This window comes from Balaenoptera borealis (genome assembly GCF_965194805.1).
Source record: "Balaenoptera borealis genome assembly, chromosome: 1".
Classification (NCBI taxonomy): Eukaryota; Metazoa; Chordata; class Mammalia; order Artiodactyla; family Balaenopteridae; genus Balaenoptera; species Balaenoptera borealis.
In genome coordinates, this window is record NC_138860.1 from 2,437,518 (window position 1) to 2,462,256 (window position 24,739).

Sequence of the window (24,739 nt, forward strand, 5' to 3'; positions counted from 1 at the left end):
CCCCTCCCTTCCGGCCTCTCCATCGGGCCCCGCCTCCCGCGGCGGCCCCGCCTTCCCCGCGCGCCGCGGCGCTTCCCAAAAGCCGGAGAAGTGGATCCTGCGCTCCGCACGGTCCCCCAGCTGCAGGGTGGCCGCGTGGCCCGGGCTCATCGGCCGGAAGCCCGGCCCAGCGCCTCAAGGGGGAGCCGCCCCGAGAGGGAACGGACGCAGCCGCAGTCCGCGCGGGTGAGCGTGCCCCCGGCCCCGCGGCTCGGGCCTGCCTCCCGTCCTACTCCTCTCGTGCGGGACCCGGGCGCCGAGCCGCGGCGGCGGGACAGGCCCTGCGCAGTCCCCTCCCCCTCGCTGTCACCACCCCCCCTTTCCGGCCTCGTGCCCATGGCAGCGCCGTGACGTCACGCGCCTCTGCGTGCGGAGCCGCGGTGGGGGGGCGACGCACGAGGGGGTTGACGTCGGGGGGAGGGACGATGCCTTGGGGCTGACATCGCGGGGGGACAGGGGCGACGTCCAGGGGGAGGGGAGGGGCGTTGGGGCGAACGGGAGCCGCGCGTCTGCAGCCCCGCCCGCTCCGCCTCTGTTCCGTCGCGAGGACCTGCGTTCCGAGCTCCTCCCTCTCGAGTGCAGCCGCCCCTCCCCCACCCCCTTGACCTTTTCGGAGACTTGAGGTTGTAACTCTAGACCTTCACTTGCAATTTCGTTGGAATTTTTCTGGAAAAATGGAATCTGGCAATGTATCCTAAGAATTTTTGTTTTGAGAAAAATGTTTCTTAGCATATTTGGCAGCAGATTAGGTTAAAAGCCTGTTCACCAAACGCTGTCATTTTGCAAAAACCTGTTTTGTTGTAAATGGGAAGCGCTGTAGTTGGAGGGTTACACACGCTGAGAAGGTGTGAGCTTCAAGTCCCTCAGCCTCCAGGTGCTGAGTTCCCCGTGAGAACTGAACGCACGCAGGATACAACGTAACAGAACACGCGTGTGTACTTCGCGCTCAGCTCCGACCTTGGAACCTAGTAACTGCTGCACACGTGTTACTAGTGATGCTTGTGCCTTGTTTTAAAGACTCCAGTTGTGAAGTAGACCTTTTTCTTCTTGTGTTTTCGTTTGTGAACGTGTAACAGAAGGGTTTACCCCAGAATTTCTGTGATGTCTGGTATGTCAAAGTGCAAGGCAGTCCACAGACAGAGGTCAGTGGTGTGAAGCCGTGTGCAGTGTATGCAGACAGGACTGTCTTCACCCGGCGGACTTGGGTGGGGGCGGAAGGGAAGCTTGATGGGAGCACTGCCTTCTTTGTTCTTTTGAGACAAAACCCGGGGACATGATGAACTTAGGGTTCTGTATCTGTGACTTTATTGAGGGTAGAATAAATCTCAGTGTATAATTTCTTCCACAGAATATTGAAGGATGTTCGTTCCAAGATCCCTGAAAGTCAAGCGGAATGCTAACGATGATGGTAGAAGTTGTGCAGCCAAGAAAGTCAAACCAGAGGCAGAAGACCCCCAGCTGGGTGCAGACGGGGATGGTCCAGCCGATGCCTCGGGTACCAAAGAAGCTGCACTAGTGGCGCATCACGGCGCCCAGCCGTGCCCTCTCCCCGGGCCTGCCAGCCAGGTGCCTGAGGGGGGTCTGGCTGGACCCGAGCGGCGGGCACAGGACACCGATCTCCTCGAAGAGCCGGTGAAGTCCTTCTCCAAAACCCAGCGCCAGGCCGAGCCCGGGGAGCCGGTGTGCGTGGTATGCGGGCGGTATGGAGAGTACATCTGCAATGAGACGGATGAAGACGTGTGTAGCCTGGAGTGTAAAGCGAAACACCTTCTGCAGGTTAGGGGAGCGGAGGGGCAGTTAGCGCCGGGCGGTCCCCAGAAAGCGGGTTCTGAGCCAGTGGCCCCACGTCCTGCTTCGTACGTCTACACCGAGCACGCCTTCATCTCAAACCTTCGGGAGGACCAGATTGAAAACCTCAGACGGCAGCTGGGAATCGTGGTTCAAGGGCCAGGCGTCCCCCGGCCCATCATTGACTTTGAGCATTGCGGCTTCCCTGAGGCCTTAAACCTCAACCTGAAGACCTCGGGCTACGAGGTCCCCACCCCCATCCAGATGCAGATGGTCCCCGTGGGGCTTCTGGGCCGAGACGTGCTGGCCAGCGCGGACACGGGCTCTGGGAAGACGGCCGCCTTCCTGCTTCCTGTCATCATGCGATCTCTGTTTCAGGTAAGGTAGAGCTCGCCTGTAGGAGCCTCAAGAACAGTCAAGGTGTTTACCAAGTGTCATCTTCAACTACATTAAAATTGCAAACTGAGACCAAGTACGTAGACCTTTAGTCACTGGGACTACATTTTATTATATTGAACCAGTGTCTTCATTGAAGGTCTAAAAAACTGCTTTCCTTACAAAGTGTTGTCTTTTTAACAAATTTTCTATTCAAGGAACAGGCTTTGGGTTTGGGGCGAAAATCCTGCTGACCAGGTGAGCTGTGATTTTTGTGTCAATCTAGCCTGCTTTGATTTTGTGTTTTGAAAAACCTGATACCAAAGTCAGAACACTATTGTAGAGTTTCAAAATATACCACTAAGCATGATCTGCGTTTCATCTTAAAATGATACCACCTTGCCTTACTCGTTGATTTATAAGCACTCCTGCACATAATTAGTTTAACAGACGTTTTGAGTAATTATTTGCCAAGTACTAGAGAGTTTGTGAGGTTTGGAAGATGGCAAGGGGGAAAGGAGTGAGAAATGTAGGCGAAGGGAAAAGAGGTAGAGGAAATTTTGGAACACGAAAGCGTAGTAGAAGATAATGTGAGAAAAAAATAAAAGACTAGATTTTCAAAATATAGACGAAACTCACCAGAAGACCAAAATAGAATATTTGTATACCAGTATACCAGTAAGGTCTCTGGACAGAGAAAGAAGTAAATCTACAAGAGTGCTGAGGGGAAATCGAGGGTAGGATGCCAGGCTTCACCCAGATCTTCAGGGCAACCAGCAGGTTTCTCTTCCTAGGAGGCTGGCTGGAGGTCGCATGGTTCAGTCGATGGGAAGCCAAGCTTCAGTTTTCCCGCCTTGATTGAGGCAGACGCCTCTCCCTGGTCCTGATTGTGGTCTCTCATTGTGTGTTTGTGTTATCTGAGAAATGGGTGCAATTTATGCTGGTTTTGGAGGAGAACTCTGCAGCTGAGCGGAAGGCCGGTGGGCTGATGGGACCACTTTCAAAGGAAAGCGCTCCTGGGGCCGCCTCGAGGCTCGCGTCCACAGCAGCAGAGCTCATTGCCGGTGTGTTTCACGTCTTTGCAGAGCCAGATGCCATCCGCGCTCGTCCTCACGCCCACGCGGGAGCTGGCCATCCAGATAGAGCGCCAGGCCAAGGAACTGATGAGCGGCCTGCCCCACATGAGGACCGCGCTCCTGGTGGGGGGCCTGCCCGCCCCCCCGCAGCTCCATCGCTTGCGCCAGCGCGTTCAGGTGGGCTCCCTGGACCGGACGCCTTCGCAGAGGACCTAAGCAATGCAGGAACTAAGGGTTTTCGCCCCCTGAGGAACTTCAGAGTGTGATTTTACGTGGCCTTTAAAGTCTTGCCACGTGAGCCTTAATTTTAAAGTTCGTTTTCTGTGGGGAAGGACAGGAGCACAGGTTAGGGAGGTGCCTTTTGTTTTCCCGACGCTGTCGGATGTTCTCACAGCCATGACCACCTTTAATCATTGCGTTTGCTCTGGGAGGTGGGGTGGCGTACCCCCTCTTTCACGGTTGAGAAGATGAATCTCCGAAAGGTGGGCCTTATCTCAGGATCGTGGCTGATACACTTTAGAGTGTGATTCCTACAAGCAGGGACATTGTCCTTCATCATCACAATCCAGTTACAGACTCAGGAAATTCACGCTGGTCCGCTGGGATGCACTAACATTGGTGTCACGGCCTCCGACCCCACTCAGGTTTTACTAGTTGTCCCATCAGCTTTTTTTCATCAAGTTCAGAGTCTTTTCGTTGCTTGTAGCTCTCATGTCTCTCTCAGTGTCTTCAGTTTGGAACCGATCTTTCCTTTTTTCTCAGGACCTTGGCACTTTTTAAGGATTATAAGCCGCTTACTTGGAAGAACAGCCCTCAACTGATTAGATTCCAGTTACGTGTCTTGAATTTAGTTCTTTAACAGAACATCACAGAAGAGATGCTTTTCTTTTCATTATATCCTTTTAGATGGCACACAGTTTCAATTTGTCCTTCTACTGGTGCTTTTATCTGTCAAGTTAAAACTGTAGAGTTTGTTTGTACCCTTTGTGTTGAATAAGTATTTTAAGGGGAGTACTCTCAGGCTGTAAATTTATTGAGCTTCACCAAACTTTCCACTTACTTACTTTTTTATATCAGTACGGACTCATGGTTCCCTGTTTTTTTTACAGGGTTATAATCTGTTTGACCAGTGGAAGCACCTTCCAGTCGGTTTCTGTGTCCTTTTATCATATCCTTGTCATTCTTTGACTACTTTCTTACTTTCCATCTAAAGAAGATGTTCCGTACTTACCTCGTTCTTTCCTGGCCTCAGCCCTGGAACTCTCTCCACGGAGCCCTGGCTCCTTTGGTGTGGAGACTAGTATTCAGAAACCGAGACCTGGGCTGTACCGGGGCTCCTCGCTGTTGAACTGTCATTGCTTCTGGGACCTCAGCCTATCCGAGACCATGAGTTCATGTTGATACTTCCAGTTGTCATTCATCACAAGGTTCCTTTTACGTCTTCTGTTTCCATGTTGGTAACTCTGACGATGAGAAACCTGCCATCCCTTATCCTTTACGTAGTTATTTATCTGCCCCATCCCCCGGCCTGTCGCCAGTGTCCCTCCCTCACAGCGATGCCTTCCTCCCTGGCCTGCACGGCCTCACCCCTCCTTGCCCAGCTGCCTCTCCCCCTGCCGCCCGGGCCAGGCCTCACAGACTCCTGCCCTCTGGGAGGAAAAGCAACCGAAGCGTCTGTGTGCTCGGCAGAGGTGTCTTTCAAGAGTAAGGACAAGACGAAGACCTACTCAGATAAACAAAACCGAGCGAGTGTATCGCCAGTGGACCATCTAAAGGAACTTCTGGAGGAAGCCTTTCTGCAGATAAAGAAGATTCCAGAGAGGAAGGTGGGGGGGGGGGGTGGAAGGAAGCTGGTGCAAAGTCGGCAGTACATGTGTGGGCGAAGCTAAACAAACACAGGCCGAGCGAACAGTGACCAGGAACAAGCCGTGATTTCCAAAAAATGGGGTGAATGCCATCCCACAGCGTGTAAGGACAGGCGAGATGCGATCGCGGTAAAGCATCGCCCTGGATCTTTCAAGAACAAGCTAACAGTGTCGATTAACTTTATATTAAGTTATAGATATGTTGACATTCAAGGCGAAGCACTCAAAGAATGAAAAAAGAGTTGATAACTTCCAAACCGTCAGAGTGGAAAATGGAAGAGAAGGAGTGAACTCAAGTCAAAGTAATTAAAATTGACTTGATATTTGCGGATGTCTGAAGTACCCACGCCAAACCCTGTGTTCTGGGGATACAGACCTTTTATCATCCACGGCAACGTTACCACTGTGCGGGTGTGGACTGGAAAAGTGGGTACAGCTGAACATAGGAGGTCATTTGTAACTCCACCAGAGTTATCCCGGCACTGTCTCATTTAATCCTCACGATAGTTTTTAGCGTTTCCATCTTACGACGGGAGAACAGAGACTCACACCATTATTAAATGCTGGAGCCACGATTCCTGCTGAAGTTTGACTAAAGAGCCCCTACTTTTAACCACAACTTCAGCTAATATATTATAAAACTTTTGAGACCCTTGAGTGACCTTAGAGTTCATTGTACCCAGCCTCGTAATTTAAAAGTGCAATAGCAGGCCCAGAGAGGGCAGGGGGTTTGCACTTGTTCACGGAGCCAAATAGCGGTGGGCATGCTCGTAAGGCCCTCCCGGCGTGGCCCCTGCCAGGTTCTCAGGCCTCAGCCGCCTTCTCCCCCCTCCACCCACGTCAGCCTCCCTGCCTCCGAGCCTCAGCGGTCACGATGCCCTTCCCTCTCCCTGGACCTGCCCGTCTTGCTCACTCCCACTACTCCTGTGGGTGTTGGCTTGTGTTTTAGCAGCACTGAGTACGTCCCTCCATTTATCACGTCCTGTCCTGATCCTCGTGAGCATGTGTTTGCTCCCTTTCTTCCTTACTGTCATGACTTTCACGAGAGCAGAGACCAAGTCTGACTTACTCATCATCGAATTCCGAGCACTTATACCAGAGTCTGGCATGCATTGGCCACTCAGTAAGTGTAGAATGAAGGAAGACGTGAGTGAACGAACGTGATCGAACTTTCTAATTTGCCTTTCCTCTTTTGTTCAGGTTATCATAGCAACTCCTGGGCGACTTCTGGATATAATAAAGCAGAGCGCTGTAGAACTTGGCGGTATAAAAATTGTAGTAGTGGATGAAGTAAGTAGTGGTGTTTAAAAACAGAGTTTTATATAATCTGGGAAAAGCGCCTTATAGTTATATAATTGCATTGTGTATTCAGGCATTTTCTCCCCCAAAGGAAAACAATTCAGGGATTTTTGTTTAATTGGCAGTAGTGGTTCTTAAGCTGGTTCCTGTGTAGCACTGCAGCTAAACTAAAATTAAACCACCACTGTCTTGTCCTAATCGATTGGAAATGTAAACTTAACAGGTATACTGTATTCTCAAGTGTTACGTTTTTTAAAACATGCTGGGTGTCATTTGTCTACAAAAAAAAGAAAGAAAGAAATCAGTGGCAAATAACTCTCAGTGGGAAGTTTGGAAGTAGCTAATGATGCTTAGTTGGAGGAGCTTTTTTATTTTTTTCTACGTGGACACGGGTGTCTGTGGTTGTGATTTTCTGTGTTGCATAGAGCAAATAGGCATTCTTACACTTCGGGCTTGCTTCGTAAGAAGTAAATGTGTTATTATTTGATGATGACCCATCACGTGCCAGCCGGACGGGGCACGGCCGTCCTGCCTGCGTGCTCGTCCCGCTGGCTGTGACGGGGCAGAGGCCTGGGGTTACCCAGCAGTGATCAGCGCTGACCAGTGACAGCAACCTGGCCTGCGTCTGTGGCGCCAGGGAGTAGCCTCGGGACAGCAGAGGGTGTGGCCGCCACACAGCCAAGACCCAGAAGACGGGGGTTTGAGCCTTTATTGCGCCTGCTGTGAGACCTTGGGCAAGTCATTTCATTTTCCAGAGTCGTGGCAAGGAAGAGTAGTGGTTGTGAAAACGTCTCCCACTGAAGAGTCCCGTATAAATGCACGATAATATCCAGTCCTTTAGAAAGTGCTGCTAAGTCAGCGTTTTCCTGGCCCGGCCTTTGGGGGACCTGCTCTGTGGCGTTGGAGTGTCATCCTTACTGCCACCCTGAACGTGTGGCTGGGTTTCCCCTGTGGATAAGCTCTTGTCCTTAGGTTTCCCCTCCCCGTCTTACAAGCCTGAGGATGGTCCTCGTAGAGAATTTATTCATGCCCCCTTCTCTCAGAGCATTTTCGTTTTCTTACGTTAACAAGGTTTCTGGGGCACCCCAGGGCTGCGCTCAAGGTGGTGGTGCAGGAGGGGTCTTGTCCGGCAGAAGCGCCCCGATGCCCAGCTCCTCGGTGTCTGGGGACGTGGCTCCTGTGTGGTCAGGGCAGAGGAGCTGGGCAGCAGCGTAATCGGTCACATACTGAAGCTGAAGTCGGCACACAGGTGCTCTTTGGGTGCAGGGGACGAGCTCTGGGTGAGATGGGTGGCGTCACAAAGAAGCTTTAGACACCCACCAAGCCTACAAGGTGCCCTGTTCACAGAAGCAGGCGAAGGTCTGAATTTGTCCCGAGAGCCGAGGTTTGCCCTCCCCCGATGCAAGCTGTCAGTAGGACCGGGTGATGTGCTCAGGGTTCAGGAGGAGAAATGAGAGGGTCAGTACGTTGGCTTCTCAGAGGCCATGGGACTTGACCTGGGCCTCGGAAGAGGGAAAAGGATTTAGAAGGTCAGAGGGTGCCTCCGGTGTCCCAGGTGAAGAGACTGAGGTGAGCAGCCTCGGTCGGGTCGGGCAGTGCACGTGTGTGGGGCCGGCGGGAGAGACGGGCCGGCCTGAGGGTCCCGCGTGAGAAGTAACAGCAGGTGAAGCCGGTGGCTGGCGGGGCGGGTTGCAGAGGACCCGGAAGGGAGGACGCAGGGGAGTTTGGCTGTGACCTGGGGGCGGTGAGGCTTAGATCACTGGGCGGGTGTGCCACGTGGGCAGTGGTGGTTTACGGGGTCTGCTGTTCCATGCGGGGGAATTAGAGGAGGAAGAAGAAAGCCAGCCAGCAGCCCAGACGAGGGGGGAGGGTCGGGGACGGGGTGGAGGCAGGCGTCGGGGTTCGCCTGAGGGTCACAGTGAATCACTTACGGGACATGTGATGACTGGACACGCGGGAGGACGAAGGTGGGTGGAGACGCGCCTTGATTTAGGGCCCACGGGGACGGGCTGGGGCCTGGTGGTCACACTCGAGTTGGTTTTGGAGATGTTGAATTCCATGTGGGTGCTGGATGAAGGGGCAGGTACCAGACCACGCGTGAGAGTCCGCGGGATGTGCTGGCTTCTCTAAGGGGGAAGTTGAGAGAGACGTGCAGTGGGCTGAGGCTCTGCCTTGTGCAGCTGAAGACAAGTCAGTGAACAGAGAGGTGGTCGAGAGCCCAGAGGGAACTGGGAACAAATGATGTCGCTGGGAAGAGAGGCCAGTGTTGGGGGGCGGGGGGAGGGGGCCGGACACAGGGATGGTCAGGCCGGAAGTCTAAAACAATCCTTTGGGATTAGGAAAATCTGCTGTCACCCTCCGCGTCACCCGTGTCCCGAGGACTCTCTCCCACCCCGTCCGCCTGCTCTTCCTTTATTCCGTGTCCGTGACTCAGAACCGTCCCTCTGGAGCCGCCCCGCAGACCTCAGGCCCCTCGCCTCTGCTCCGGGGACCCGTGTGCAGACCGTCCCCTCCTGCGGTGCGTTCCCTGCTCCACCCCAGTGACCAGGCACCCTGTTTGCCGTGTCCCCAGTGGCTGAGATGGAGAACCAGACCTCGTGCTTGGATGTTCTGGTTCCGTGGGTCTGGGGTGGAGTCCGGGAATACTTGCACTGCTTACCTTTAGGGAGGCTTGGGGCATACGGACCATCCTAACTGCCTGACGCACAGTCAGTGCTTACTCCGAGCTGAGAATGATGAACGCTTATCTATCTATCAAATCCATTTTAGGGCTTTTCTCGTGCTAGCCTCTGTTCTTGGTTGTGAGGATGTGATGGAAAGCGAGGTGAGCTGTGACACAGGCGTGTACACAAGGTGACAGGACAGAGGCGCCCGAGGAGAGGGGGGCCCCTCAGGCCGGGGGGGGCCCTCTGGGGTGCCCTCTAGGCTGAGCGCTGAGGAGCAGGAGCTGCCACGCAGAGATCCACCTGGAGGAAGGGCTCTAAGCGGGAGAAGGGCCGCCGGCCACAGGAGGACAGGTGAGGACAAGTGGCGAGTGGGCAGGTCCCGGGGAGGGAGACGGGGTTGCAGGGGGGGCGAGGGGAGGCCGGAGGCCGGGCCGGGCCGGGCGCCATCCTGAGCGTGATGGGCTCCGTGCTGGCGTGATGGGGGGGCTCGGGAGGGCTTGGGCCGAGGAGCAGCACCTGTGACGTGACGCGTTCTCGGGCATCTGTCTGATTGCCTGAGGTGAGCGGGTTCTGGTCGGCCGAGGCGGGAGTCAGGGGTCCGCACAGACGTCAGCGGAGTCTGCAGGGCTGTTGATGGATCGGAGGTGGGGTGGTGATGATGAGAGACGAAACGGAGGTGCCTGACGGTGCCGTCTCCGAGATGCATGCTGGAGTAGGACTGGGTCTGGCGGTGGGAGAGACGGTCTGTTTTGAACATGTTAAGTTCCAGGGGCCTTGAGGTCCAGCTGGGGCCACGGATTGGGCAGTGAGTCTCCACCACTTGAGTCCAGGGAGGCGGTTACGGCCCCGAATGAGGTTTGGGGCGTCTTTGATGTGTCCGTGGTGCTCAGAGCCCTGGAACTTGTTGAGCTTCCTGGAGAGAGAGCATGGGTTGAGATGGAGGGGGCCTGGGACGCAGCCCACGGGCTCATTGACGTACAGAAATTGTCTGAAAAGGGAGAGCCAGGGAGGGAAGGAAGACCAGGGTTTGAGGGAGGGCTGGTCAGGATGTGCCGTGCTGTCATTTAACTGTATCGTGTTTCAAGGATATGGATACAGTAAGTTTCCCTTCTGGACCATCAATTCTGGAAAGGTAGGGTCTCCTCCCACGTCCTCACCGTCGAGCACACAGCATTGAGCTTGGTGTTTATGACGTAGGTTTGGAGCCAGTGGTCCCCGGTCCACACCCCAGCTCCACCACGTCATAGGGCACTGTGTCATGTGCCTCAGTTTCCACATCTGTAAAGCGGGGTCACGATGGTGCCCACCTCCCACCATGCTCCCTTGAAAGGTGCCCAGCGTCCAGTAAATGCCCATCGAATGGGGACTGTCTGCCACCATTGGCTGCGAGTTAAGGTTTGCTGAGTGGAGTGAATGTTTAGCCTGGGGACCCTCAGGAGTGAAGTTTTGGTGGCAGAGATGGAAGTCGGATTGTCTGGGATTAAGGACATCACGAGCAATGAAGAAATGCAGGCAACACCAAGAGCAGTTCCCAGAAAATTAGGCCAAGTTTGCTGTTTAATTAGGGGACACCTACGTTCACCTCTTACCTTATTAATGCTTACTCTGTATCCAAGTGCTGTCTCCCCCCGGGGACTCTGAGATTTTCCGAGTAGCCTTGTGTTAATTGTGAGTGGCTCTAATATTTGAATCACCTTAAATTTAAGTAGTGCTTTTAATTCTAAGAGGTTTTTTAAAGTACATGTTCCCCCACATTTTAATCTGTTAACATCCCTCTAAGGTAGGTAGGAAATAGATTTATAAGTGGAAACTGAGGTGTAGAAAGAGTAAGATTTTCCCAAGGTCTGATTGATAATGGCTTTCAAAAAATACAGTTTAGACGGGAACCAGTCATGAATACTGTTTAGGTAGGGGCGTGTGTGTGTGTGTGTGTGTGTGTGTGTGTGTGTGTAAACGAAACAGAACTTTCATGAAACAATACTTACCCTTGTGACATGTGATTTCTCTGTTCTCATATTTTTTATTCTATCCTATTTTGTGGTTTTAAAAAATGCTATTCATGGCCCATTCTGCAGTTTGAATAACAACTGTATTCTATGAGTAATCCACGTACATTAAAGAGAAGTTAGAAACAGGAGGAAAAACACCCATATTCCCATTGAAATAACCATAAATAACCATAGTCATTGTATTTCTTTTTCATTTTCTCCTGGCCTTGAGAATTCAGACATTGTTCTGTAGACACTGGGAAACTTTAAAGGATTTTAAGCCTGAGTGTATTATAATCAGACTCATATTCTCCACGTGGAGAATAGCCTTTAAGCAAGAAGGCTGGTTCCCAGGAGGGAGGGGAGGGCTTGAGCCAGGGTAGTGGCTGTAGGAAGGGGGAGGAGGGTTTCCAGACATAGTTAGGAAATGGAAAGTAAGTGAAGCAGTGGTGGTGTCTGGGTAGTGGGATGATGGGTGAGTTTAGTTTTCTCTACTTTGTTTTGTTTACCAGGTTTTCTACAGTGAGCATGTTATTACTTCTAGTATTTAATAAATAGTAATAATAATTGCATCTTAAAAAGAGTTAGACGAAGACTTAAAAATGGCGGTTGAATGTGGCACCTGGGGAGTGATTGATGAACTGAAGGAGCCAGTGAGGGGGACGGAGGTGAGCCCTGGACCGGACAGTGGGGGGAGGGCGGGGAGGCGGAGGAGGGAGACCACAGGGCTGGAGGACTCTTCCAGGAAGTTTGGGTGAGAAGAGAAACTGAAGGAATTTATTTCTCATGGTCTTATTTTTTCTGAACCAGGAGAAGCAAGGCCCTCTACTGAGATGAATGGGACTTAGTGGGATTACTGAGGAAGGTGGGGATGTTTGCAGACACACTGTGGGTGTGTGTTCTCTCTGTCTGCCAGTTAATTGAAACACTGAGAAGGGCCATGCTGGTACTTTATATACTTTATCTCATTAATTCTCATTACAGCCCCAGGAGGTAGTTACTATTATCATTTCCATTTATAAAGGGAAAAAACTAAGGCTTAAAGCTCTTCATTAACTTGCTTGAGGTCTTAGGTAGAGCCAGGATCAAACCCAGACCATCATGATAATTTCATATTTTTTAAATGTCATAGAGTGAATAATATTAAAACAAGTGATCAAGCTTCAGTCTAACTGACAGCACATTAGTGGACACTAAAACAATTCATTGTCTTATTTTCCAAAATTATAGACACCCAGATTATATTTGAAAATCAAGATAGCCTGAACTTTTCTTTATTTTAAAATTAAAAACTTAAAAAAATTTTTTTCTGTTTTTTTCAACAATACATTTATTGTTTTTATTTTTTTTAATGTTTATTTATTTTTGGCTGCGTTGGGTCTTAGTTGCGGCACGCGGGATCTTTTGTTGTAGCACACAGGCTTCTCTCTAGTTGTGGCACACAGGCTTCAGAGCGTGTGGGCTCCGTAGTTGTGGTTCACGGACTCAGTAGTTGCGGCACACAGGCCCCCGCGGCATTTGAGATCTTAGTTCCCAGAGCAGGGGTTGAACCCTCGTTCCCTGCATTGGAAGGCGGATTCTTAACCACTGGACCACCAGGGAAGTCCCTCATTGTTTTTAAAAACCAGCAATGCAGAGGTATATGCAGAAGTGAAAACCCCCAAATTAAATTTTTTTTGTTTACTTGAAACCATATTTTATTATAAATATATGTTCATGGTTAAAAAAAATAAATCCAGGAACTTCCCTGGTGGTCCAGTGGTTAAGACTCTGTGCTTCAAATGCAGGGGGTGCAGGTTCCATCCCTGGTTGGGGAACTGGGATCCCACGTGCTATACGGTGTGGCCAAAAAAAAAAAAAAAAAAAAAGATCAAACTTTGCAAAAAGCTATAAAATGAAGAATAAAATTGTTCCCCCCAGCTCACAAGTCTTCTCTCCAGAGTTAGCAATTAACTTTCCTGAGTATATACACAAATGGTCTCATGTTATACATAGTGTTCTCTATTTTGCTTCTTTCCTCCTAGCAGGGATAAAGAGCTTTCTGGTCATTTTTCATGCTAGCACCGTGTTATATGGTATGGATCTACCATAATTTACTTACCAAGTCTCCTCCTGTTGGATATTTAGGCTGTATATGGTGGGGTTTTTTGGCCACTATTACTAATGCCATAATAAAAATCTTTGTATATCATTATAAACATAGTTACACAATATGTAGTTTTATATAAATATATTTTTTTCCCAGTTAATCCTTTGGCTTTTGACATTGTGGTGTATTTTTCCGTGTAAAGAGTTTTAAATTTTTTACGTTCTTAATTGTATCCATTTTTTTTCTAGGGTGGCCCTGGGTTTTCATGTAGGACTAACTTTACAATGATTTTGTTTAGGCTGATACCATGTTAAAGATGGGCTTTCAACAGCAAGTGCTTGACGTTTTGGAAAACGTGCCTCATGACTGTCAGACCCTTTTGGCTTCGGCCACGATTCCAGCCAGCATAGAGCAGCTCGCAAGCCAGCTTCTGCGCGACCCCGTGAGAATCATCGCCGGGGAGAAGAACCTGCCCTGCTCCAACGTGCGCCAGATTGTGTTGTGGGTGGAAGAACCAGCCAAAAAGAAGAAACTGTTTGAAATCTTGAATGTGAGTGGTAAAGCCGTCAGCCCTGCTTTGTAGATTGCACTTGAATTTTTCACAGTTTTTTGTTTCTTTGGTTTTTTTGGCCACACGGCTTGTGGGATCTTAGTTCCCCGACCAGGGATTGAACCCGGGCCTTCCGCAGTGAAAGCATGGAGTCCTAACCACTGGACCGCCAGGGAAGTCTCCACAGTTCTTTTTTTTTTTTTTAATAAATTTGTTTGTCATTTTATTTATTTATTTTTTGGCTGCATTGGGTCTTCGTTGCTGTGCGCAGGCTTCCTCTAGTTGCGGCGAGCGGGGGCTACTCTTTGTTGCGGTGCGCGAGCTTCTCATTGCGGTGGCTTCTCTTGTTGGAGCACGGGCTCTAGGTGCGCGGGCTTCAGTAGTTGTGGCACGTGGGCTCAGTAGTTGTGGCTCGCAGGCTCTAGAGCACAGGCTCAGTAGTTGTGGCGCATGGGCTTAGTTGCTCCGCGGCATGTGGGATCTTCCCAGACCAGGGCTCGTACCCGTGTCCCCTGCCTTGGCAGGCGGATTCTTAACCACTGGACCACCAGAGAAGCCATCTCCACAGTTCTTGAGAGAATGCTTTTTAGATGCAGCTTCAGGGGAACCTGCTGTAGATGTTTAATAATAAATTGCTTTGCTTACTTCAGAATTCTGTAGGGTTCAAATAAATTTTTATTTGTGAAAACATGCAGTATAGACACAAGGTTGGTGTTTTTCCCATTATTATAGAAAGATATTTAAATATCAAGGTTATTCCCAAAGAATATTTTTTTTGTTTCAAAAATTTTTAGTAGTTTTATATGTAAGGTAAAGACAAGTTCTTTCTTGGCTGTTCTGTCCTTGAGAAATAGAATTTTTTTAACAGTAACTGGTTTAAGCAGAAATTTGTTAAGCGGGTGGTAGGTACAAGCGTAGTTGTTAAAAATACAGTATTAAGTTAAATATGGTTTATTTTGACTTACGAACAATTTTGGAAATTTTAAATTGCACTTCAAATCATTTCTGCAGTTTTAATGAGGTGATGCAGAAGTGTGAAGGACGTACACTGTTTGCCTTCTGTTTGTGCATATTTTAAAGAAAACACTCATTTTAACAGAATGTGCCTTTTTTCCTTCTTAGCAGTGTTGGTAAACCCATTGATAACTAGCTTATACTAATGCTCTCAGAAAAACATCCCATTGTAAATTACGTTATAGGAATAATTTTAAATACGTGTTTTTAATGTTTCAGGATAAGAAACTCTTTAAGCCTCCAGTGTTAGTATTTGTGGACTGCAAACTAGGAGCAGATCTGTTGAGCGAGGCCGTTCAGAAAATCACAGGTCTGAAAAGCACCTCTGTGCACTCGGAAAAGTCACAGCCGGAAAGGAAAAACATACTGAAGGTGACACCCAGCGTTCTGTTTTCTTCTCTTTCCTGTAAATCTGTTTTGCCTCATTTTCAAGAGATACCATATTACCTGCTGCTTTTTAAAGCAGACCTTTTTTTTTAAATGACCCTGAGAACTTCAGGCAAGCAGCGGTGTGAAGTTAATTGTTCCTCTTACTCGGGCTTCTGTGTTTTGGGAGCAATAAGCCTGTCCCCTAGGGATTGTCTACTAAATAGATTAATCATTCAGAATCTGCCATTTCTGAAATCAGGTCACTTTGGACTGAGGCATTAGAGTAGTTCACCTTTGGAAAAGGTTTGCCTGAATAAATCAATAGAAAAAAATTCTGCGTTGGGGTCGGAAGGCCTTTAAGCTACGTACGTCTCTCAGGTGTACTAAGACCTCTACTTACTGTGAAGGTATTGCAACAACAGTGTTGAAGAAAGTGTTGAGAAAAGAAAGGATAATCTGAATGACAGAAAACCACTCACGGTAAATCCTCAACAATGAATTTTGTTGCTGTTTTCGGAAAGGGTTTACTTGAAGGAGACTGTGAAGTCGTCGTGAGCACGGGGGTCCTGGGAAGAGGCCTGGACCTGGTCAGCGTCAAGCTGGTTGTCAATTTCGACATGCCCTCCAGCGTGGATGAGTACGTGCATCAGGTAAGGAGATTTTACGTGTTACCACCGTTTCGCTCATGAATTTTCTTATGCAAGGCATTGTCGTTATAATGGGAAGTTAAAGCACGACGTAAAACTGCACGTGCTTTTGCTTTTAAAATATATAAACTAAATTACGTTTTTCAAAACCATATGGACGTCTAGAATGCATTAAAAATTAGTTGGAAATAAAAAGCTAAAATGGGGCTTCCCTGGTGGCGCAGCGGTTGAGAGTCCGCCTGCCAATGCAGGGGACGCGGGTTCGAGCCCTGGTCTGGGAAGATCCCACATGCCGCGGAGCAACTGGGCCCGTGAGCCGCAATTACTGCGCCTGTGCTCTAGAGCCTGTGCTCCGCAGCAGGAGAGGCCGCGATAGTGAGAGGCCCGCGCACGGCGATGAAGAGTGGCCCCCGCTCGCCGCAGCTAGAGAAAGCCCTCGCACAGAAACGAAGACCCAACACAGCCAAAAATAAAAATGAATAAAAATAAATAAAAATAAAGGAATTCCTTTAAAAAAAAAAAAAAAAGAAAACTAAAATGTTTATTAAAAAAAAGTTCAGGTGCTTTGCTTTTGGTGTAGTTTAATTTTCTTTATATTTTTTGTTTTCTTCAGTGAGCATATTAAATGGCTTTTATAAGCAGAAAAAGAGGGCTTTGTTTAAAAAGGTTGTTTTAAGTTGCTGCATCTGGCCAAAATAAAATCGATCCGCTGAAGTGTTTGTTTTTTTAGGAATCATGTCTTCATCTCCTCTTCATACCCTTATTCGCTCTAGACTTTCACTTTTCAGAGCTTGGTTCCTTTCCTTTGCTGCCAGAGATAACAGCAGCTCTTCTTTCTCGCAGAAATAAAGCCTCTCTGAGCGCCACGTTATCTCACTGACCGCTACCTGTCTTCCTTCTCTGGCATCACTTACAGACTCTTCAAGTAAAGCCTTTCTCTGATGTTCTTAGAATCACCTCTGAATGTCACATTTACTGGGGTCGCCCACTGAAATGCCTGTAGCGCCCTTACTGAGTTGTTGCTTTATTTTTCATAAGACTTAATGATCTAGCAGTCTGCCCTCACTCTCTCTCTTTTCCTTTCTAAGTTCTTTAAATGTTTTTACTTGTTGAATCTGGCTTGTTCTTTTTTCGCGGCTGCGTGGGAATGTATTATATGGATGTCTTGTAATTTATTTAACAAGTCCTTCACTGCTGGACAATCAGATGTTTCCAGTGTTTTGTTATTAAATAATGCTGCAGTGAATACCTGTGTATACACAGCTCCCTGGGCCTCTCCTGCAAGTACATCTGTAAGAGAAATTCCTAGTGGGAGAACTGCTGGGTTAAATGATATGGGTATTTAAAATTATAGTCAGTATTCCCACGTGTCTGATGTTTAATTTCAGGGGTGGTAAGCTTCTGGAGAAGTAATTTTGTATTGTTAACATTAGCTATCTTTGGCCGGGCTGCGTGGCTTGTGGGATCTTAGTTCCCCAACCAGGGATTGAACCCAGGCCCACAGCAGTGAAAGCACCAAGTCCTAAGCACTGAACCGCCAGGGAACTTCCTAGCTATCTTTTAGAATTTGGAGACCGTTGCAGTTAATTTTTAACTGCTTTTTATCTCAATATAACATATCTAGTATAAATTACATCTCAGATGTAATCCACATGCTGTACAATTTGCCAATTTAAAGTGTACAATTCATTGGTTTTTAGTATATTCATAGGGTGGTGCAGCCATCTGTATAATTGATTTTAGAAAATTTTCATTGCCCCCAAAAGAAACCCCTTGCCCCTCAGCAGTCACCCCAGTTCCTCATCACACGTGCACACACCCTCATTCTCAGGCAACCACAACTGTACTCTCAGTAGATTTATGTCTTCTGGACATTTCATGTAAATGGAATCATATAGTATGTGGTCTTTTGTGACTTGCTTCTTTCACTTAGTGTAATGTTTTCAAGGTCCACACGTTGTTGTAGTATCTTATTGACAAATAATATCCCATTGTAAGGATACACCATATTTGTCCATCCATTCGTTGGTTGCTAGACATTTAGGTGGTTTCCACTTTCTGACTACTATGAGTAATGCTGTGAACACCCAGGGCCATGTTTTTGTGTGGACATATGTTTTCAGTTCTGTTGGACATACACGTAGGAATGGAATTGCTGGGTCCATGTTGAACATCTTGGGGAACCACCAGACTGTTTTTCCATGTAGCTTCATAGTTTACGTTCCCACCAGTAAAGTATAAGGGTTCCATTTTCTCCACATCCTCATCATTTACATTATCTTTTTTTTTATTATAGCCAGGTTCATGGATATGAAGTGTGTTTTGTTTTTTTTTTTAAGATTTATTTATTGATTCATTCATTGATTGATTGCTATGTTAGGTCTTCGTTTCTGTGCGAGGGCTTTCTCTAGTTGCGGCAAGTGGGGGCCACTCTTCATCGCGGTGCGCGGGCCTCTCATTATCGCGGCCTCTCTTGTTGCGGAGCACAGGCTCCAGACGCGCAGGCTCAGTACTTGTGGTTCACGGGCCCAGTTGCTCCGCGGCATGTGGGATCTTCCCAGACCAGGGCTCGAACCTGTGTCCCCTGCATTAGCAGGCAGATTCTCAACCACTGCGCCACCAGGGAAGCCCTGAAGTGTTTTTGATTTACCTTTCCCTAATGACTAATGATGTTGCACATCATTTCATGTACTCATTGGCCATTTGTATACCTTTGGAGGAATGTCTGCTTACATCCTTTGCTTTTAAATTGGGTTGTCCTTTTGAGTTGTAAAGTTCTTAATATGTTCTAGAGACCCTTATCAGAAACATGATTTGCAGATATATTCTCCCATTCTGTGAGTTGCAGCTGCTAATTTTTAGTTTTATTGAAACAACTCAGTAAGGTACATAAATCAGGTAGAAACAAAAACATACTGAAAAACAGCATCTCCCCCTTATTTCTCCCCAGTCTCATTCTCTGCAGGCCATCCCTTTCAGCTTTTTTAGAGGTTTCTTCTTTTACAACGTTAAAAGTGTTCTGTATATTGGCGGGAACTATCTATTCATTTAGATAATCTGAGTATACTTTAAGTTCTACATTTCAATTAAGGAGCAGAAATTGACCATGATTGTGTATTTCCCTCCCTTCTGAAGAGTTTCTCAGTATATTTGGAGACACGTTTTGTTCCTTCTCACGGGTCTCCACAAATTTGTGTCTGTTTACTCTGTCAAAATGAGAAATAACTTTATGCAAAAATGGACTTGCTTCAGTCTCACATTTCAAGGCACTTAAGTACTATAAAGGAGATACAGTCCTTTTGCTCTTAATGCAGTAGCTTTCAAAAAGTTTCTACCTTAACCCACCCACAATAAGAAATATCTTTGTCTCATTACCCCCTACACATACATACAAACATGCACACACACACACACACACATATGCACACACGTGCATAACTGAAACACAAGTTTCACAAACAATACTCACTTTTATTATTTTTATTTTCTTATTTGGGTTGTTTCTTTAACACTATGCTAGTGGCAGCCCACTAAATTGATTTCACAAGTATATTGAGGCGAACTCAAAAAATGCTCTCTGAACAAATGTTCACCTTAGTGAAGCTTCTGTGAATACTAGTCTTCATTTTCTTTCAAGAGACATTAACATTCTATGTGAACATTTTGAAAACGTCCTTTGCATTTCATTTCAGGTTGGAAGAGTGGGGAGATTAGGTCAAAATGGAACGGCGATTACTTTCATCAATAACAACTCGAAAAGACTCTTCTGGGATATTGCAAAACGAGTGAAACCCACAGGGTCCCTTCTCCCCCCCCAGTTGTTAAATTCCCCTTATCTTCACGACCAGAAGAGAAAGGAACAGCAGAAGGATAGACAGACGCAGAATGATCTGGTTACGGGGGCTAATCTCATGGACATTATTAGAAAACATGATAAAAGTAATTCTCAAAAATGATTTGTTATACCACGTTGAATAATTTTTATTGCATATTGTCAGTGAAATTTCTGTACATTATTCCTGTATGGTTTGATGAATTTGACATGCACATGAAACAAAAAGTTAACATGATGTAAAAAGTTTTAATAGACTATCAAATTTATATAGCAATATTGTATTTATTTTCCTTTTTAATTTTCATAAATTAAAAACAACAAGGTGAATTACTAAATGAAATAAAAATTTCTTCTCTCTGGAAAAAGTCCTTTCTTTTTTTTCAGTAAATATTCCTCATAGCTATCTTCAGAACCAGAAACCCACACAGCCCGACTCAGATGGTGATTCTTCTGTTTTATATCCACTGTGCTGCATGCACGTTGGCACCTGGATTATTGTTGAATCAATGAATATTAGGAGAAAAGTAAATGATAAAAAATGGAAGAAATGGTCAGTGCTCCTTTTGAAAGAAATGTTAAATATCTATTTTCTCCGTTTTCCTTTCGGCTGGATAAACATAAATTTATTTTACATCTGATGTGGGCTGCTCATCAAATTATGTTGAGTTATGTGAATGTTGCATTGCAATATATAGTTTTATGTTAACGCCACTTTGCTAATTCAGTTGATTTATTTAAAAAATAAATTTAAAAAATGTATTAGGGCTTCCCTGGTGGCGCAGTGGTTGAGAATCTGCCTGCCAATGCAGGGGACACGGGTTCGAGCCCTGGTCTGGGAAGATCCCACATGCCGCAGAGCGACTGGGCCCGTGCGCCACAACTACTGAGCCTGCGCGTCTGGAGCCTGTGCTCCACAACAAGAGAGGCCGTGACAGTGAGAGGCCTGCGCACCGGGATGAAGAGTGGCCCCCGCTTGCCACAACTAGAGAAAGCCCTCGCACAGAAACGAAGACCCAACACAGCCAAATATAAATACATATAAATAAATAAATAAATTTTGAAAAAAAAATGTATTAGTGTGCTCCACACATCTTTCCTGAGCTCACACTATGTTCTGGACATTTGTTCAGTGCTCAGGACACAAGTGGACATTGTGCCTGCCCTCAGAGCATACAGACTGCATAATAAACCACCTTTAAAGTCTGGGTAATTTAACAAAACCAAGATGTATTTCTCACTTACGGCAGGGCTGGCAGCTCTCCTCTGGGTCTGAGTTCTTCCATCTCTTGGTGGCACCGGCTTAAACACATGGCCTCCAGGGTCGGCCTGAGAAACACAGGCAGGTGCTGGCCTGTCTGGGCTCAGGCTTCCAAACCTCTCAGCTGATGATTTTAAACACTGGGAGGAAGGATGGGCATTTTGCTTTGATACAGCAATACTTTTCATTTCTTTAAAAACCATTAGTATTGGTTTAGCTGGGTTAGTTAGGTGGTATGTGATGTAAATGTTGACACTTAAACAAGCATTATATCCTCAGCATCCTCCCCAGGGGTGAGGGACCAACGTGGGTAATTAAACCGTAGTGTTTGTGGTCTCCACCCAACGGGAACAGTGGGGTCAGAGTCTCCCCAGGGTGCGCGAACCCTCAGGACTCCCTCTCGCCCCATTTCTGTCTGCCAACTGTTGAGCGGTATTCCAGGGGACCAGGCTGCGGCACCCTTCAGGCCCAGGGCACTGTCAGAGTTGCAGCGAACACAAGGCTGTGCGTGTACCGGGCGCTGCCAGCGTGTTGGTAATACTCACCAAGGAAAGGGCAGCTTTTCACGAGACTCAGACGTGTTTATAGATAAAAGCGGTATGACCAGAAAAGCAAGAAAGCTTTGCAGATCAGCATTTAAGCAAAAAACAAATGCTGTCCGGGCTGTAACATCACCTCCCTGGTCAGCTTAACGCGCGGCACCCTGGTTTCTGCTCCCACCGCTGGTCACACGACCCTGCGTCTGTGTTCACCTTCTTCCAGCCTCGCGGGCCGCGTGCTCTCAGTTCCAGGTTTTGCATTGCGCGGGGCATGTGGACCACGCTCTTGGAGACTCACTTCTCAAGGCAACAGGTGGAGGAGACAGCGGTGGGGAGGGAGCCCTGACTCACAGGCTTGTGACGTGGACCAGACATCAGCGCTGTGCAGAGCACGGCGGGTAGAGGGAAGAGGGAAGGTACCAGCGCCCTGCTCTTCTTCCTCCTCCCCCGCCACCTCCCACCCCTTCCTGCTTCTCCATATCTCAGCCTCTCACTCCTTGAGATCTTGGCAAACCTTCCACCTCTCCCATCTCCCCTCCTGTTGGGTGGCTGCGAGGCAGTGGTTTCCTCCCTTAATATATCAATAATTTACAGACCAGAAATTAAAACTTGTTTTCATTGGTCCCAGTGTTGCTAATATTCTTTTCCCAATTAAAGATGTTATTTTTTAAAAAAGCTATCGTCTCTCATTTCGTGAAAGAAAGAACGTGAGATCTAGAGCAAGAAGAACACACTCTCTGAATGAGAGCCCCTTCTTCCCAAGAAGGGAGAGATGGCAACCTTACACCAACGAGCCATATGATAAAATTTTAAGTAATAGATGTTTGTGACGAATTACTATACAGTTTGAAATTTTAATTAGCTGAAAAGAACTAGTCATGTGTGCTCTCAGACATTTGTTTTGCTCTTCTGCTAATTGTGTTACATGACAGAGGTACAGAATTCACTTTTTAATTGCTTTATTGCCAGATGGAAGCAGACATCTTTTGTATGTCAAACACCTTACTGAAATTATAAGCGGCTTTCAGACTCTGCAGTATGCAGTGCCATTTTATAAGATACTTTCAATGGCATTCTATTCATGTTGTTAATACCAAGCACATTTTTCAAATCAGAATTTTTTTCCCAAAAGCCCAAGTTTGTGTGTGTGTGTGGTTTCATAACATCTTTACTAAGAACATTGCCACATACTTAAACTGTGACTCACACTGATGAATTTAATAAATCTAAGTTGGCTCCATGAACTGTCATATTTTTTGATAAAACAATACTATTTTCCGTTGGCAGGCTGAGTATTATTCGGGTTGTGCCCTTCTTTGGAATTAATATCAGCACAGCCCTTATTGCCTTGTTATATTTTCCGCTTAACACAGTCAACACAAATTTCGCTCCATAAACTAGGTAGGTATCCAGAGGTGACAGGTCATTCAAGGTGACTTTCCTGGCAGCCACATGTAAACCGACTCCAGACAGATAGGACTCTTTCGGTGTCTCCCAGGCGCACTCAGAGTGACCCCAGAGGCACTAGGCCCACAGTGTGAAAACCAACCAATGATAATTAAGGAAACACACTTCTCTTGTTCTGCTGTGGATGGGAGGACCTATTTTATAATGGCACATGTGGTGTTATTGGACAGAATTACAAATAAGGTCAGTATAAGACAAATGTTTACTTTTTGGGTGTGTTGACAGTCACTTGTAAAATGTTTACAAACAGTGATTTTAAATTCTGAATTTTAGCTTTCCAAAAAATTTGCATATCCTTCTTTTTCTCACTTCATCTCAGAAAGATGAAAACTGGGCCTTTTGCAAATTTTTTTCATTAGAGGAAATTAATTCCATCTCTCATCTTTAGCTTTTCTCATCTGTAAGATGAGAAAAGGATTGCTTTAAACTTCTCTGAGGTCTTCCCAAATCTACATGTTCTGTGATTCCTGCTTTTAAATCTCTCCCTGTCTGGAATATGCTTCAGAATCTCACAGGGTGGAGGAGTCTGGAGGAAACTAGTTTGGCCAGGAATTGATCATTATTGAAGCCAGTGCTGGGGGCGTGGAAATTCATTATTATTTGGTCTACAACTGATGTGTCTGAAATACTATATTCCATAAGAAAAGCATATATATATGTATGTATATAATCTGCAATCCTATCCTTTTATTTGTGCCCTGGTTATAGATCTTCAATTCTCCACTGAGCCTTTGGCTCAAATTGGACCCATCTAGAGCCAAACTGACCACCTTCCTTGCAAAAAGCCAGTTTCCCTCTTTCCAATTTCCCTGTTGCCTGTGTGCGCAAGCTGCTCCCATCCACAGAGAACAGACTTGTGGTTGCCAAGGGGGCAGGGGTGGGGGAGGGATGGACCGGGAGTTTGGGGTCAGCAGATGCAAACTATTACATATAGAATGGATGGACAACAGGTCCTACTGTAGAGCATATGGAACTATATTCAATAACCTGGGGTAAACCATATTGGAAAAGAATATAAAAAAGAACATATATATAACTGAGTCACTTTGCTGTACAACAGAAATTAACACAGCATTGTAACTCAATGATACTTCAATTAAAAAGAAAGATCAGGGAGTCATCATCAGCCCATTTCTCTCCCTAGTCTCCGTTATCAGCTTAGTCACCAAGTCCTTCTGGTTTTCGTTCAAAGTGTCCACATTCTTACGCTGCTACGGAAGCCCGGGACTCCATCACCTCAACTCAAATTCTACTAGCTGCTTCCAAACTGGCTTGTTAATTCTAGGACCCCTGTCACTCAGGATCTCTCCAATCCAGAGCAGGAGAATATTTTTAGAGGATAATTTCACTACTTCTCTGATGTTTCCTTTCTCAGAAAAATTGAGCACGCTTTTGACAGCGACAGCCAACCTGAGTCCTTCTGGCCGGAGTCCGGATCGCTCCTCCACCTGAGTGCACGGTCCAGCATTCTCCCCACTGCTCCCCAGCCCGAACCATCTGTGCTCTGCACTGGGACAGCACCGAACATCACAGCCTGGAGATGAAACGGGGACACGTCACGGTAGCTACAATTAGCAGCCGGCCGTCAGCAACTGATGTGCCACTGGTAGTGCTGTCCATCTCCCAGCACAAGCGAAGGAAAGCCAAGAATCTGCTAACAGAAGGGCAACTTAATTAGGGAGGGAATGTTTTTGCATTTTTTCCCTTGAATGCTGGTGATATTTTCATTGGGATTACAGACAACTGTAAATGCTTGGAATCAGGAAATAATAAGAAAGTGAATTCTGAAACCAGGGCAGCATTTTAGAACTGACAAAGCTGCTATGATTTGAGTTAGGCAACTGAGTGCATTTAATTAAATGTGGTGCTTTGTGG

General features: G+C 46.9%; 1 protein-coding gene across 6 annotated transcripts; it reads left to right on the plus strand.

Moving 5' to 3' along the window:
• Positions 1-59: 59 nt before the first annotated feature.
• DDX59 (DEAD-box helicase 59) lies at positions 60-19,965 on the plus strand. Of its 6 annotated transcripts, none has more exons than XM_082394632.1 (8): positions 60-225; positions 1,388-2,205; positions 3,288-3,455; positions 6,344-6,433; positions 13,484-13,735; positions 14,969-15,121; positions 15,640-15,768; positions 19,458-19,965. In XM_082394632.1, the coding sequence occupies exons 2-8, from the start codon at positions 1,399-1,401 to the stop codon at positions 19,719-19,721; spliced, it is 1,863 nt and encodes a 620-aa protein (XP_082250758.1). In that variant the 5' UTR covers positions 60-225; positions 1,388-1,398; the 3' UTR covers positions 19,722-19,965. The 6 variants fall into 6 exon arrangements, with proteins under 6 accessions (XP_082250758.1, XP_082250763.1, XP_082250761.1 ...); XM_082394635.1 differs by lacking the exon at positions 60-225 and adding an exon at positions 520-662; XM_082394633.1 differs by lacking the exon at positions 60-225 and adding an exon at positions 524-1,181.
• The last annotated feature ends 4,774 nt before the right edge of the window (positions 19,966-24,739 follow it).

Bases quoted from the DNA above. Each gene is read 5' to 3' on its own strand.
- DDX59 (XM_082394632.1), top strand. From the start codon at position 1,399: ATGTTCGTTCCAAGATCCCTGAAAGTCAAGCGGAATGCTAACGATGAT. The intron at 13,736-14,968 runs GTGAGTGGTAAA...TTAATGTTTCAG, and splicing joins AACTGTTTGAAATCTTGAAT to GATAAGAAACTCTTTAAGCC. The intron at 15,122-15,639 runs GTGACACCCAGC...GTTTTCGGAAAG, and splicing joins AAAGGAAAAACATACTGAAG to GGTTTACTTGAAGGAGACTG.